General features: G+C 35.4%; 1 protein-coding gene across 1 annotated transcript in view; it reads right to left on the bottom strand.

The window, feature by feature from the left end:
* The window catches only part of PPFIA2 (PTPRF interacting protein alpha 2), a 420,320-nt gene that overhangs the window by 63,626 nt on the left and 339,879 nt on the right, over nucleotides 1-16,815 (bottom strand). Inside the window, 1 exon segment of the mRNA XM_036759390.1 lies at nucleotides 10,316-10,409. Coding sequence (XP_036615285.1) covers nucleotides 10,316-10,409 — 94 coding nt within the window.

Here is a 16,815-nt window from a genome sequence, read left to right as displayed (position 1 = left end):
TAGTAATTAAAGAGACAGAAATGAGCTTGATGATGATCTTCCCTTTGGGCATTCTTTTTAATTACTAGTATTTTCTATGTTTCATCTACTTTGAACTACTTAGGCTCCTAACTTAAGCCATATATGACTACTTCAGAGAAACTTGAGACTTTTATTCAAAAGCACAAAAAGAAACGGGAGGATAGTTCTAGAAGCCGAAATTCTTTAAAAAAATTATTAAGCACATATTTTTTAAAAAGTACATTTTTCTCTCAAAATTTTGGAATGTAAATATCAATGACCTTTAAAAGGTCAATGAAGTTCTTTAATTAAATTATTTTTTCTCCATGTCTTTTTTTCTTTTTTAAAATAACATTTTCTCCAATTATATATAAAAACAATTTTTAATGTTCATTGGTTTTATGTTTTGAGTTCCAAATCCTGTCACTCCTTCTCTCCTCTCTCCCCTTCTATGTCTTGTTGAACTATGAGATAGCTATAAGCTGTGTGTTTATATTTGGGTACAATTTATATTAGACATTTAAAATTCTTGTTATGAATGATTATTTGAAATAATTGCAATGAAATTTTATTATCCAGAAGAAGCAGTGACTGAAGAGTTGTTAAAATTACTTTTCTATATAAAAAGGGCTACATAAGGATGATAAATAAGTTTCTAAGTAAAGCTCAGGAAGTTTTAGGCTTCTTAGTTCTTCTATTATGAAGCTATTAAAAACAAACAAATAGCCTAGGTGTGATGAGTCATGTAAAGGGAAGTACAATTCATAAATTTGTTGATTGTTCTTCCTTAGTTTAGCCATTAGTCAGACAAAGACAAAAATTTTTGATACATATTTCTTTAAGACACCTATTAACTGCTAGCCACTCTCAAGTACTTACATTAACTTCAGAAATATTTTATGAGAGTTACTATTTTCTCTTTAAGTTAATAATAATGCAGGATTTTGCTTGAATATGAAAGAAAAAGTTTTAAAAAGTCTCAGGTTCCCCAAATTCACGATGAGCATATAGTAAAACCTCGTTGATTCAGATGAATTAGGAAAGGAGGGTGAATTAAAGGATCTCTAAGATTTTTTTTCCAGCTATGAAATCATTTAATTATTGAATTTATGCTTGTGAAAAGTTTTCTTAGTGAGAACTTGCTAAGTTATTAACTTATTAGTAACTTATTAAGAACCAATGACTTGGGGAGACCCAGAGTTCCCCCTTTTTCTATAGTGCTCATTTCAAAACTCAGTCTCTAGAAGGACAATACTGATAATGAGATTAAATTAAGTCTCCTCAATCTTAGTCAGACCCCTCCCAATTTTACTAGGAATTTAATCTAAGGTGAAACTCCCAGCCCATTGTCTTTTGCTCAGCCTTGGGTGGGGGACATAGACTATTTGTCTAGATTTCCCCAAGGCTGAGGATAATTTAGAAGTAAATGAAATAATCAAAGTCAATAGGTCCATCCACTCTTCCAAGGGCATGTAAACTGTGAGCCCACTTCCATGAAAGGTCTTTGGCATTCGAGAGTATCGCTGACCTCTTTTATTAAAATATTAGCATTATTAATAAAATGACTAATTACCCAGAAATTATGTCTCTCAAACTTTTTAAATGTCACAATACACAATAGTAAGGAAATGCATGTTAATTGCTTTCAAAAGTTTTTTGGGGGAGAAAATTCAGTCTAGCCAGGTGTTAGAGGTATACAAGAGCCTTGGTTTAATGGGAAAAAAATGTGATAATTTAAATGAGCACAAGAATTTTGTGTACATGATTTTAAGGCAACTTCTGAGGTTGCTTAAATTTTATTTTGTGTTATCTTAAGTGGTTCAAACATTCAATTTAGATAAAGTACTTTTTAAATTCCTCCTACTGATAGATCCTGAGATAAAAAAGATAAAAATTAATTCAGTCCCTGCCCTCAAATAGCTTACATTCTACTTGGTTGTGGGTAGGGATATAACACCTTAGGGGAGTAACTATGATACCGGGTAAATCAGAAAGATAATATCTTTTTGTTAGTATAACAAGTGCTACTTTATAACTATAAACTTTAACCAGTCTTGTCTGGGACACTAGTTATGATTCAGTGTAGTCAGAATCAGAGAAGTTTTGTTGCAAGTACTTAAAAAAACAGCAAGTTGCACCTTGTTTAAAGGGATGCTAATTAAACTGCCTACAGACAGTAATTGTTTTCCTTAGCAAGAAGGGAACCAACATGACTTTGGAGACTGTGTGTTACTGTGGAAAGAACACTACCTCTGGAATATGCAAACCTGAGTTTAAAACCACTTTTGACATTCATCATCTATGGAACTTTTGGCACGTAACTGATAAGCTCTTGGTCTGAGGCAGCTAGGTATTATGGTGGACAGAATATTGGATTTGGAATCAGAAAGACCAGAGTTCCAATCCTGCCTCCGACATGTACTAGTTGTGTGACCTGAGCAAGTCAGTTAACTCCCCCAGACTCAGGTTTCTTTATCTGTTAGATGAACTGGATTAAATGGTCCCTTTCAACACTAGCTCTATAATCCTATACATATCCCATTAAACTTCTATACACAAAACAGAACTATTTAAAAGGAACAACCTAATTTTAAAATTTCAGGAAGATAATACAAAATTTCTGCACTTGTACTTGGGAAAAAAATAAAAGACAATAATTATATAGACACAAATTTCTTTTTCTTTTTTTTTTTTGAGGGGGGAAGGCAGGGCAATTGGGTTAAGTAACTTGCCCAAAGTCACACAGCTAGTGTGTCAAGTGTCTGAGGACTGATTTGGGCTCAGGTCCTCCTGACTCCAGGGCCAGTGTTCCACTCACTGTGCCACCTAGCTGCCCTTTGGACACAAATTTCTAAAACATTTTAATTTAGAATTTTTTCCCCCAAAGGGAACTTATTTATAATGTTCATTAAATGCTGACTTTGTGTGTTTTATTGGAAAGAAATAATATTAAGTTGCTTCAGATTCTGAAGTTATCTTTATTTATGAGCAGGCATTGTTATTTGTACAGTAAACTTCAAATTACTACAGGTAATTAACATGACTACAACAGCTGTAGGAATTAATATACTAAAAACGCAATATATTTTAAAGACTCATAAGCCATGAATTTCCATTGTTGTAATGGATTTGGAATGTAAGTTTTGAATCTTGGGCATATCTGAGATGAGCAGTAAGGTGAAGAGGTAGGGCAAATATAAATGATTACAACAAGTATTAAGGAAACCACTTTTTCCTAGGGGACCCTATTGGCCACTTTGACAACCATTTTAAAAGTTCCTTGGCAGTGTGAAGTGGCTAGTACTGTGCCAGAAAAGGTGGCATTGGGTGGGAGCTAGGAAGTAAAATAGTTTGTAGATCAACAAAGAGACCCCTAACCCAGGAGCTTCCTTTTTAGCTCGGAGAATTTCCCGAAAAGCAATTTTTCTCCACTGAAATACAGTTTGTAATTTTTAGCCACCTCCCTCCCCCCAATTATTTTTAAAAGACCACTTAAAATAATATAATGTATTCCTAGTATAAGATCAAGGTACTAGCTTGACAGATGGGATGAATTAAATGCAATACAACATATGTTGAATAACTAATTGCTTACTATAGTGCTGCTAGCCAATCAGGTTACAAAGAAAGAAAATCAAGAGTATTTTTCTTCAAGGAGTTTATGTTATACTATAGGCAGGATTTATGCCTTTTTCAAAATATTTTATAAATTTGGCTCAGTTCTTTATATGTTTTTAGAAATTAGGTCTTTATCAGAGAAACACGCTGTAGCATTTCCCCCCAATTTCCTGTTTTCTTTCTTATTTTGACTGCATTGATTTTGTTTGTGTAAAACCTTTTTAATTTCATGTAATCGGAATTATTCATTTTACTTCCTGTGATCTTCTCTATCTCTTATGTGTTCATAAACTTTTAGCCAAATATCTGACAGGCAAATTTTTCTATGATCCTGAAATTTACTCATGATATCACCATTTATATCTAAATCATTTTATTCATTTTGACCTTATTTTGGTATATTCTGTGAGATATTGATTTATGCCTAATTTCTGCTAAACTATTCCAGTTTTTCCAGTAATTTTTGTCAAATGATGAATTCTTGCCTCCAAATTTTAGATCTTTGGGTTTCTCAAACACTAGATTACTATAGTCATTTACTACTGTGTATTATATACCTAATCTATTCCATTGACCTACCACACTATTTCTTAGCCAGTATCAGATTGTTTTGACAATTAGAGTTTGAAATCGGGTATTGCTAAGCTGTCTTCCCTCACATTTTTTTTCCCATTGACTCCCTTGATATTCTTGAACTTTTGTTTTAGATGGATCTTGTCATCATTTTTTTCTAGCTCAAAAATAATTCTTTGGCATTTTGATTGATATGACATTGAATAAGTACATTAGCTTAGGCAAAATTGTCATTTTTATTATATTGGCTTGGCCTACCCATGACCAATGACTATTTCTCCAGTTGTTTAGATCTGTCTTTATTTGTGTGAAAAGTGTTTGTAATTACATTCTTGTAGTCCCTAAGTGTGTCTTGGCATGTAGACTCACAAGTATTTTTTATTGTCTGTAGTTATTTAAATGGGTAAGCAAATACATAGCTGAGTAAATATAAGATAATTTGTGAAGGGACTGTATATAGATACACATACACACATACACACACACAACCAGCAGGGGCTGGGAAGACTTCTTCCAGGAAGTAGCTAAAAGTGGAATGAAGACAAAGATTTTGACAGGCAGAGATGAGGATCCAGTGTATACTAGGTAGTGTAAAACAACAGAGGGACTATAGAGGGAATAGCCATTTCTTAAACAAAGAACATGAATGAAAGTAATGTGAAATAAAATTATAAAGGTAGGTTGCAGCTACATTTGAGGTGGCTTCACATGTCAGGCTTAGGAGTTTTAGTTTTCCTCATGATTGAGTAGACAAAGAGTTACTGAAAAATTTAGACCTATGATTTTTGGTAGCTTTATGGAGGCTAATTGTAGAATGGAAAAACCAGGATGGTGAGAGGGTCTAGAGAGAGTACTCTTAGAATGGCCCAGACAAAAGGTGATAAAGCCCTGAACTAGAAAATAGAACTTGTGATTGGACAAAATGAGTTAAACATGAAAGGTGTGCAGGTAACCTCCATAAGACTTGTCAACTGAATGGATATGTAGGGTAAGGAAGAAATAATCAATGCACAAATATTTAAGAGTCTACAATATGGCAGAGAGTGGGAACACAAAAAGTAAAGTAGAAAAATTCCTGCCCTCAAAGATCTTATACCCCCATGAGGGAGACAACATGGGATCATGAAACCATAGATCAAGAGTTGGGAATGACTTAAGAGGCTGACAAAGTGCAAAGGCTTCATGGAGAAGGTGGCACTTGAGTTGAGTCTTGATGAAAACCAGGAATTCTGAGAAGCAGAGGTGAGAACGGTGTGCATCTTTAGGAGTTGGTTCAGCCAGGGCAAAAGTATGAAGATGGGAGATGGCATGTCATATGGGAAGAACAGCAAGTAGACCAGTATGGCTGAAATATATTTTTCATGGAAGGCAGTAATATGTAACAAGACCGGAAGAGGAAGAAGTGTAAAGAAATCTAAATGCTAAACAGAAGAATTTAATTGATCTTGGAAACAGATCAAAGGTCTTGGTAGCATAGTAACACAGTAGAACTTATGCTTGGGAAAATGTCTTTGGTAGTGGTATGGAGGATAGACTGGAGTGGGTAGAGATTTTAAGGAAGGATATTAATTGCCAGGGTATTTCAAAAGTCCACTTGATAGGTGTTCTGGTCTGAATTAGGGTGGTAGCTATGTGAGGGTTAAGAAAAGGGATAACTATGGTAACCCTCAGATTGTGAGGGTGGTGTTCTTGACAGAAAATGAAGTTTCTAGAGGGTCAGGTTAGAATAGAAGATAACCAGTTTCCTTTTGAACATGCTGATTTGGAAATGCAGGTAGAGTTTACTAGCAGGCAGTTGGCAATATGGAGCTAGATTTCAAGGGAGAGAACTGGGAGAGCTATCTATCTATAAATAAAGATAGGTCAGTTGATCTCTATCTCTTTATAAAGAAAGTGACAAAAAGAGAAAAAGAAAAAAAAGAAAGAAAGAAAAAGAAAGAAAAAAGGAAGGAAGAAAAAAGAGAAAGAAAGTAAAGCAAGAAGAAAAAAAGAAAAGGAAGATATATTTGGGAGTCAGTGAAGATAAATATTAAGTAAGCCCATGCAAACTTAATCACTAACAAGTGTGGAAAGATAAAATGACAAAGAAAGGCACACATGTTTAGGGAACAAATTAGTGTCCAGCTAAGGAGACTGAGCAGAAACAAACACGTAGAAAGATGCCCAGGACATGTCAGTACCATGAAAGCCTAGGGGTGATCCACAGTGTCAAAAGTAGTAGGGAGGTCGAAGTCAATGATGTATGACAGAAGAACATTGAATTTAGCATATGATTATCAGGGAAACATAAGGAGAAATCTGAGATGAGACAGAGAGGGAACAATTGAGAGGACAAACTCCCAGAGAAGAATGGAGTGGATGGGATGACGATGATTAGGTTTACAAAGCACTTTACATGTTATCTCCTTTTATCATCATAGCAATCCAATAATCTAAGTGCTATTTTTATCACCATTTTTATAGACAAGGAAGCTGAGGCTACATCAGTAGAGGGGTCAAGTGACTTACCCAGGATCAAACAGCTAGTAGATGTGTGAGACATAATTTGAACTCTGATCTTCCTGACTCCAAGCCCAGTACACTCTCACTATACTACCTACCTGCCTCAGATCAAGGGATTGAGGACACAAATAGAAGAGTTGGCCTGGGCAAGAAAAGACATCTCTTCATAGTTAGATATTCTACATCCTAGTCAAACTGGTCTACTCTCTGTTCCTCAAAAATGATATAGTATCTCTTGCATCTATGCCTTTCTCCCAAGTATAGAAAACACTCCATCCTCACATCTGCCTCACAGACTTCTAAGCTTTCTATCATTCCACTAATTCATGCTTTCTCTCTCTTTTGAAAATATTTCAAATTATTTTACTTTGATACAAATGGGATAATGTTTGGAAAGTGCTTTGCAAATCCTTAAGTGCTATATGAATTGAGCAACTGTTGTTGTTATTATTAATATTATTATTCTTTCTATGTATTTGGAGAAGGTTAAGTTTCTTGACTTTTTCTTTGTGTATCTGTAGAATCTAGGCCAGTGACTTGGCTGTAAGTGCTTTCCAAATGAATGATTGTATAAGGTGTGCACAAAATGTCTATTGAATTTAATTGCGTTGAATTAAGCAAAGAAAGAACAGGGGATGATGTACTGGGGTTTGAGCTGAAGAATAGGAAAGACAAGAGAGAACACAGGAGATGATTTTCCTTCACTTTTCTCAGTAAAGTAAAAGATATTGGTTGAAAAAAGAAGCCACAGAGAATGTAATTAGGGCATGAGGAAAGAGGTTTGGGATAGATGTTGTGGGGAACATGGTGGAGTCATTTAGGGAAGAATAAAAGGATTACCATGCAATGGTGAGGGCTCAGTTGAGATTAGATGATAAGAGATTTTTTTTTTATGGCCCTAACTGTCTATTTTATGATTACCTCTAGCAGTATTAAGAACAAAGGAGTAGGACCTGAGGACCACAGTGGGGGTAAATAAAGCCTGGAGTTTGCCAAAGTGTGAACAACAACAGAACAAAAGGGAAAATATTGAAGGATAAAGGACAGTTTATAGTTGGATGGATTTGTCAACTACAAAATCAAGACTATGAAAGAAAGTAAATGCATGGATGAAGGTTTGAGAGAAGGAGGAGGGGTAAAAGGGCTAGATATTGTGATGACATGAAAGTACAAAGATTTTTGATAGGAAGGCAACTGTTAAGTGCTCAGGTAATGATGATGCTTGGGACTAAGATTTACTTTTAGGAAGGCCAACACTTTAGGGCAGGGTCAGGCAAAGTAGAGCCAGTAGGCCAAATCAAACTCTACCTGTTTTTCTAAAGCTTTAAGCTAAAAAGTTTTATTAAACCATTAAAAATATTATTGTATTTAAAATTTTTTTAAAAAATACAGTCTCAGCTGGGAAAAGAAGTATAGGAACAGAATGCAACTTGAATTAGCTAAGTCCACTGAGCAGCCAAAATAGAACAACAAATAGAAACAACAAATAGAAAGAAGTTCAATAGCTACCAGAAAAATGTATGCATGCATGCACACGTACACACACACGCACACACACACACACGCGCACACACACACACACACACACACATACAAAACAAAACCAAAACATGAGTTACCTCTAGTTCTCTAATAGAGGAGTTTGAAAGAGAAGCATCTAATAGATATTTTCTACTAAAAAGTGGAAGTAAGCCAGCAATAGAACAAATATAATATTGTACATCTGATAATTTCAAGTATAAGTGAGGTCTTCTTAGATTTACTCCTATGTCCAAATTTCAACGTCAACACGTGTACTTATTGGTTTCATTTATACTTCAACACTAAATGTAAGGCAAATTTCATTTTCTGACTGCTTGTAAAGTCCCATCAGTGACATATATCACTTTGTCACCACTTATGTTTAAAGACAAATTTTATCATGCAGTACCTTGAAGTATCTATGGGGATGACTGGGCAGGATCTACAGGATATCACAATCTGCTTTTAAGTTAGCAAGAGAGAATGTATGAGACTCAGTTAATACTTTTATTTGAGGCATTTAGGAACTGCTAAGTAATCTAAATTATATAGTGTATAAAATCACATAGTGCATGGCTCTCATGATAAATTATAATATGTAAGAAATATTCTTGGAATATGCTCCTTTTAATAATAATAGAAGTAACCATAAAAAGCAAAATTTAATGAATACTTTTAATCATGAATGCTTTCTTTGATTGTATTTACATGGGAATAGCCTATCTTAAACTTCACAAATACCATAGATCAAAAATATTCAAGGTTTCAAAACATTTCAAAGGTCATTTTATTGAGGTCCCTCTTGGCTTAGACATATTAACAAAATCTCTAGAGTCCCATTCTTATGTCTTTGAAATTCTGTGGCAAAGATGCATTGGGAACAATTCTTTCTTGAACTCTCAGATTCTCCTGATAAGAATGGTTTAGTGGTGCATGACACCCTCTAAGGGTGTCTCCAGGCAAGGAGAGACTGATGTGGAACTGAGTATCATTCAACTCTTAGAACTGAAGAGTGGAAAGAAATGTTGTGGATACAAAAGATGAGAATGAATCTCAGGAAGAAAAAAGGGAAAAGCAAAAGAGCAAATTATGGGGAAGGGGAAAACATCTTTGCTTTCAAAGTACCTCCTCTAGCCACCTTTTTTTTTTCCCCTCACAGATGTCTGGGATGACACTGGAAGCATCCTATACATGTGTTTTTTTCCTTTCTCTCTTTATGAGACAACTTTATTTTCTAGCAGCTGCTGTGATTCATAATATATCACTTTCACAAGGCATTTAACCATTACCCACTTTATGTGAATGAAAAGATATGCTGTCAGTTTCCTGACAGATGTGAAACAAGAAGTCACTGGTCTGTTGGGATTCTGAAATAATTATACATTCACTAGATAACAAAAACATTCCTGCCTTCTATTTTTTTTTCTTTTTTAAAAGATGCAGTAAAAGGTTTCCCTTCTTGCATAGTTGGATCAAAGAATGGCTAACCAGAACTCTGAGTGCAAGAAAAGAAGAAAGTAGGTGGTTGGGGTATTATTAATTCTTCCAATTAGAGAACCTATCAAGTGAGATACCTAATCCCATTGTGGGCAGAAAAGGGAAAAAAAAATGCTGTCTCATCCTAACCCAATTCAAATACTGAAGTAATTAAAAGCTCCAAGCTGAATCCATGCATCTGGATGCATTTACTGTAAATTTCCTTTTTTGAATTTCTACGATTTTGGTGAGGTGGGGTAGGGCTCAGATGGTGTAAACTATAGAGAAAGGGACTCTACCAGTAGGGAAAGTAACCCCATCTGGGAATTCCCTGTATATTAATAAAATCCCAAGTCCTGTCTCCATCCCCTAACCTTCTCCTGAAGAAATTATTTATTACTACTACAACTGAGTACTTTATACAAAGCATTTGAAATCTGTGTCCAATACATCAAGGAAATATGAATTGAGAATCTATAATTTAAAAAAAAAACACAAGGAAACATCAAAGCATTATTTTGCCTTTCCAGTTTTCAAATTTGACTGTTTTTGACTCACCAAACAAATAAAAATACTAACATTTTATATCAATATTGTCTAAGGGAGAGGAAATTGTTAAACCTACTTTTTCTTTAGTCGCCGGTCCTTCTCAGCTTGAGTTCCAAGTTTGCCTAACCCTAGAGATTCCTGTGCTGCAGCTTCCGTCTCCATAAAACCTCCTATGAAGAAATACTTTAGATTAGATCATATTAATACAACTATGTGGAATCTATTAAGTACTTAAAAGTGAACAAGCTGCTAAGCTTTTCTTTTTCATCATCACCCCTCCCCCAAATAAACTGTAAGTTGCATATTTGTATCCCAAATGTCTAGCATAGTACATGTGTTGAATTACACTGAATTATAAACAGGCACATACTTTTTAAAAAAATAATTTATTTTAAACTTAAATACTAAATGTTAAATACACAATAAGAAAAAAAGCACTCATGTGTACAGCAGAATGTAAGAGAGGATTCAAAATACATAGCAATAAATTTCCATTTCAAAAAAGCCTAAATAATAAATAATACACATCTTTGCTTCTTTGAAAGTTTCTTTTGTTCTCTGCTGTGCAGTTTTTACTTTGTTCCTTTTACCCCCTTCCTTACTCTTCCCCAAGAAGGCTACAGTTAAGCATGGATATATAGATATATATATAGATATATTTATATAGATATGGTAAGAAGCAGGGTTGGGGGGGCAGTTTTGTTTCCACAGAAAGTATCCCTGGTTAGAACTGGTTCTAATCAGAGCTCTCAGGTGAAAGGTTAGAGGCTTGTAAGCATTTTTAAAGGAGCCATTTGAGGAGGGCATGACGTAGGCAGTCAGGGGGTTACAATCTGGCCAATGAAGAGCCTGGCAGGAGATTCGAAGGGTGGGGTCAATAAAAGGACTGGTGTCCATCTGAGTCCTTTGTACTCTCCTGTATTTTGTTCAGGGGACACCCATTTATTCAGACTGAATAAACGTAAAATATAATTAAAGCCCCCCCCAACCTCTACTGCTTGGGTGGCGTCCTTTCTCATGAGAAAGAATAATAAATGCCTTTTCTGACTTCAGGCTCGGACTCCAAACTCTTTATTATGTTGTTGCACACACACAAACACACACACACGTGTATGTACACATATGTATATATACATATATGTAAATGTGAATGAATACATATATACAGACACAAGTACATATACATACATGCATACACATACATATCTATAATCACACTCATACACATTCATATGCACGTATATAAGACCCTCCTATACTTGTTTGTCCTCTGTTTCTCTGAGGATTGATAACATTTTCCATCATAACTCTGAGTCTTTCTATATTTTTCTAAATCCACCAACTCATCATTTCCTACAGCACAGCAATATTCCAGCCTTATAATGTCTAGTCATTTTCAATAGTCTAAAACAATATTAATACAGCTGATATATAGTGTGGTTTCCATATTTTTTCTCTTTTGATTAAATCTATTTTAGCTTTAACTTCGTCTGAGATCATGATTACTACCCCTGCCTTTTTTTTTCCTAATAAATTCTAGGTGCATACTTTCAGCAGGTAAATATTTCATAAGAGGATTAAGTTGGGGTTAAAGGAAAGAGTATATGGAAAGGTTTTTTTTTAAACAAAAAAAATGGTCAATGATCTCTCTCTCTCTCTCTCTCTCTTTCTCTCTCTCTCTCTCTCTCTCCTCATCTCTCTCTCAAACTCTACCTCCTTCCCCTTGTTGTTGTTATTCAATCCTTTCAGGTTAAGTGACTTGCCCAGGGTCACACAGCTTACAGTAGGTATCTGAGGCCAGATTTGAACTCTATCTCCTTCCCCTTGTTATTGTTGTTATTCAGCCCTTTCAGTTGTGTCTGAGTCTTTGTGATCCCATTTAGGGTTTTCTTAGCCAAGAGACTGGAGTGGTTTGCCATTTCCCTCTCCAGCTCACTTTACAGGTGAACAAACCAAGGCACCAAGGTTAAGTGACTTGCCCAGAGTCACACAGCTTACAGTAAGTATCTGAGGCCAGATTTGAACTCAAGAAGAGGAGTCTCCCTGACTCCAGGTCCAGCACTCTATCCACTGTATTACCCATCTGCCCTAATCTTCCTCCATTTTTAAAGCTTGCACGTTTGTAATGTTACATAAGTATACAAATATACACTATTATAAGGTGTATACAACTTGATATATTAACTATGTTAAAAACACTGGGGGAAAAATGTGTGCTGACTTTCAGAAGTCAACTGTTTTTTTCTTCCTAAAGAATAATGGTTCTTATACTCAGTCTAATTATTTTCGTCTTATGTAAGTGCTTTGAAAATTCTAAAAACTTTCATCAAAAACCCCTGGTGAGTACAGTGTCATTCCCTAGCAGATCTGAAAACGCTTGGTTTAATGCCAATGTTTTTGGTTCATAGAGTATACACAGCCTCAGGGCAGAAAAGGGGAGAAATAAAAACACGCTGGGCACTAACAGTAAAACTATTGCAATTTACAATGCAATTATTTCTTTCAGGGCTCTTAAGTGGATAATTAACTCATAAATTATCTATTGAACTATAAAAATGAGCATTTCCTTCTATATTCTTTCTTTTTGGTATTGGTTAGACTCAGAAAAAAAAAACTTAAAGAACAAAGGGGCCATTACCATTAGATAATTCTATTAAGCCATTTATTTAGTTTTAAAGTTCAAGTTCAAACTGTGGATACTGTCAAGATTAGAGAGGTTTAGTTAATGCTAAATCTTAGAGAAAAAAAACCCATAATTTTGCAACATTTTTACAATAATTGAGCCCTAGTAAAACAAGCAACTTGCCTCCTACTTCAAGAGTACTTCAAGAGTAATAATCCAAATGTGGCTGTTTGCTTTTTAATCAATCGATTAATAAACATTTATTAAACACTCACAAAGTGTCACTAAATTATGGGATGGGAATGCAAAGACAAAAGTGAAAAGGTCCCTGCCCTCAAGGGTATTACATTCTAAGAAGGAGATAAGATATACATATATAAGTATAATCTGAGATAACATATGTAAAGCAAAGTTACAAACTTTAATTTGTCATGTAAATGTTACCTATTCTAAATACACAACACAAACTCACACAAGGTAATTTGGGGAGGGGGATACCAGCAGTGGAAGGGAACAGTAGAAGGTAGAACTTGAAGTGAATCTTGAAAGAAATCAGAGACTCTAAAGAGATGGGGGTGAGAAGGAAGTGCATTGTTCACGTGATGGTCAGAGAATACAAAGTTATGAATCGATTGATAAACATTTGTTAAGCACCAACTATGGGCCTGATTGGACAGCTAGGTGGAACAGTGGGTAGAACACTGGGCTTGGAATCTAGAAGATTCATCTTCCTGTGTTCAAATCTGGCCTCAGACACTTACTAGTTGTGTGAATCTGGGCAAGTCACTTATTCCTGTTTGCCTCAGTTTCCTCAATGAATTGGAGATGGAACTGGCAAACCACTCCAGTATCTTTGCCAAGAAAATCCCAAAAGAGGTCATGAAGAGTAAGACAACTGAACAATGACAATCAACCAAAAGTCATGGGCCAGATTGTTATTGAGATGAAAGACAGATGTGTGAAACAGTAAGTCATTCAATATATAAGCATGAAAGAAATGATGGAAAGGTAGAGAAGACTCAGCCTATAAACATTTAAATTCTCACCCCCCCAAAAGATATTTTGCTCTTGATGTAATAGGGAGCTAGCCAATGGAGTTAGTGGAGGGGGGTGGGCATGGGGAAGAGGGGAGTGAAACAAAGTCCCATTGCTTTGCATAGCACATAGTCCTTTTATTATACTATTACAGGGTAAGATGGTTACTCTGATTGTCTTTTAAAAATCTCATTGAGAGCATTAAAACCTTTACTTTACTCTCTCATAGCTCAGTATCCTTGATTTTGGTGCTAAGAGATATTGCTTAAGCAATTTCATTTTTAAATGCCAACACATTTCTCTGATTTAGTGAATCTGATTTTGGGGATCACAAATGTATCTTATCCAATTATATATATGTTCCATGAATATTTCCAAACTTTTTTTCCATCATGGAAAATTCTAATTTCTTTGATCCCCTCCAACCCGTAAGAAAGTGTGCCCATGACTAATTTAAGGTTATTTATCTTAGTACTTACTTAAGCAAGGCACTAAATTCTATTATTCTAGGAAAGTAATCCACTGTTAGACTAAAGTATCCCTTAAGGATTATTGTTTAAGACTTGAATTTTCCATGGATGAGTTGGTGATGACTTTCATTTTATTGCTCTCTTTAACACATTTGAGTTACTGTATACTCATAAATTATTATGCATAATCTGCCAGTGATAATAAAGTAGGTCTTTTGGAATGTAAATGGGAATTAACAAATTCAGTCAAAAGTTATAAAAATTCTTAATCAGCCCAGATGGAAAGTCATTTAATAGAATCTGAAACATTTTGAGTCACCAGGTGGTCAAATGAATCTTTCCTTCATAGTAAAACAAGGAAAAGTCTATATTATTATTTAAGTGAGTTCTTTTTCAAGAACACAGTGTTTTAGGGGATGAGGAAGAGAACAGACATAAATAAGGAAAGCACTGCAGAGCAGAAATGCTAAATCATATCCTGAGACAATTATAGGATATTTAGTTTCTATAAACAAAACTGAAGTAATTGAAAAATGACATGTTTGGAAATATTCTGAATATACAGAACTCTGGTCAGGCATGGGTACCAGTTCTGTCTTTGCTAGATCCTGGCTGTGTAACCCTAGATAAATCACCTAGCCTTTCTAAACAATAGTTTTCTTCTCTGTAAAATGGGCATAGCAAAATTTCCAATACCTCCTTCACAAGGCTGTTATAAAAAGTGAGATAATTTATTAAAAATATTTTGCAATATTGAGGCATTAGAACATGAGTTACTTTCATTTTTATCCTCATAATAAAAAAATAAAGAATAAAAATAAGGAATAGGGCAAGTTCATTTTTTAAAATACTAAATGAAAATGCAACAAAATCTAGTTTCTTTCTCTCTTGTAATTCATTTTTAAGTAGTTACTAGAGAAATTTAATTTTTCAAAATATGCTGTTTGACCTTGTCATTTTGCTTTTCAAAACCCACTATGGATTCCCCAAAAGCCTTAAGATGAAATCCATGCTTTGTCCATGCTAAGATTTGGCAGTCAAGGCTCTTCATGATGTCCTCACCTGTGTTTCCAGCATTATTTTGTACCTTCCCTTTCATGAAGACAACCTGGCAGACACGCTGATGCAGAATCAGAATCTCAGTGGGAGAAGGTCAGGCCCCAGAGGTCATCTAGTCCAACCTATCCTCAAATAAGAACCTTTGCTACAACACACCCAACAAGTAGCTATCCAGCCTTTGCTTGAAGACCCCAAGGGAACAGGCATCCATTGGTTCTCAGGGCAGCTCATCCCACTCCTGTGTAACTGTAGTTTTTCCTTATGTAGAATGTATGCTCTCAGTACACGAGCCCGACTGTGATTATACTTGGATCAAAAATGCATCTCCACTATTTCCATTTGTTGCTTCTAGTTTAGCTCTCTAAGAGCATGCAGAAGAAATCTAATGTATTTAAAAAAATAATAGCCCTTAAAATATTAAGAGAACTAATAAGTTTTCCCTCCACTGACCCCATCTTCTTTTTGTTGTTCAGTCTGTTAGTTGTATCCAACTCTTCACTTAAATCACTCAGCTGTTGGCAAAGTAGTTTCTTACAGTTTCTAATGCTCTCAGCAGGTTTCATACTGGGAAAGTCTGGAAAGATTTCTTTATTTTAAAAAAACATTTTTTTGGAAGACTACAGGCCAAAGCCGGTAACCAAAAATACCATATTCAGAAAGTCTCCCAGCACCAAGTCAGAAAGCTAAAGCCTGGGGAGCCTGGCTTTTGAATAAATCTGAGTTTTCTTGGGTTGGGAAACAAAAATGGACACTGAGGAATCTGTATTGTTGAGTCGATCACTCCATTTTTTTCTGTAGTGTTGTAGGTTACGAGTGAAACTGTGCCCTAGTGGTCAGACTGACTCTAGCCATCCTCCCACACAGAGCTTAAGGAAAACATGAAGATGAGACAAACAAAAACTGAAAAAATAAAATGCTGCACTATTAACATCGGAGTTGAGGGGGAAAAAAAAGGATACATGATATCACTAGGCATTTGGAGAAATGTAATAGCTAAGAAAATCTGTAGGGTGGAGGACCTAACGATAAATGATAGTGCCAGAGAGTCATCCTGTAAGAGACTCTTCTATACGTCTGGGTCTAGAGCCATTGTCAGTTGTATGACAATGTATAACCTCAAATTCGAGCCTGGCCAACTCCACAACAAGTCTGGAAACTCTAAGTCATTACAAGGTTAAAAAAAAACAGCTTAAAAGTTTCCAAACAAACTCCAGTTTGGCCTTTTCAACCTCTCATTACTTGGTTCTAACCTATACTTTTATCCAAATTATATATTACTTCCTTTCACGTACTCTTTATTTCAGCCAACGTAGCCTTCCTGATGTTCTTCACAGAAAACATTCCATCCCTCTTCTCTGAGGCTTTGCACAGAGTGTCTCCAATGCATAG

The sequence above is a fragment of the Trichosurus vulpecula genome, chromosome 5 (genome assembly GCF_011100635.1).
Source record: "Trichosurus vulpecula isolate mTriVul1 chromosome 5, mTriVul1.pri, whole genome shotgun sequence".
Taxonomy (NCBI): domain Eukaryota; kingdom Metazoa; phylum Chordata; class Mammalia; order Diprotodontia; family Phalangeridae; genus Trichosurus; species Trichosurus vulpecula.
Note: the sequence above shows the minus strand (reverse complement) of the source record. Positions and strands in the feature narration are given on the sequence as shown.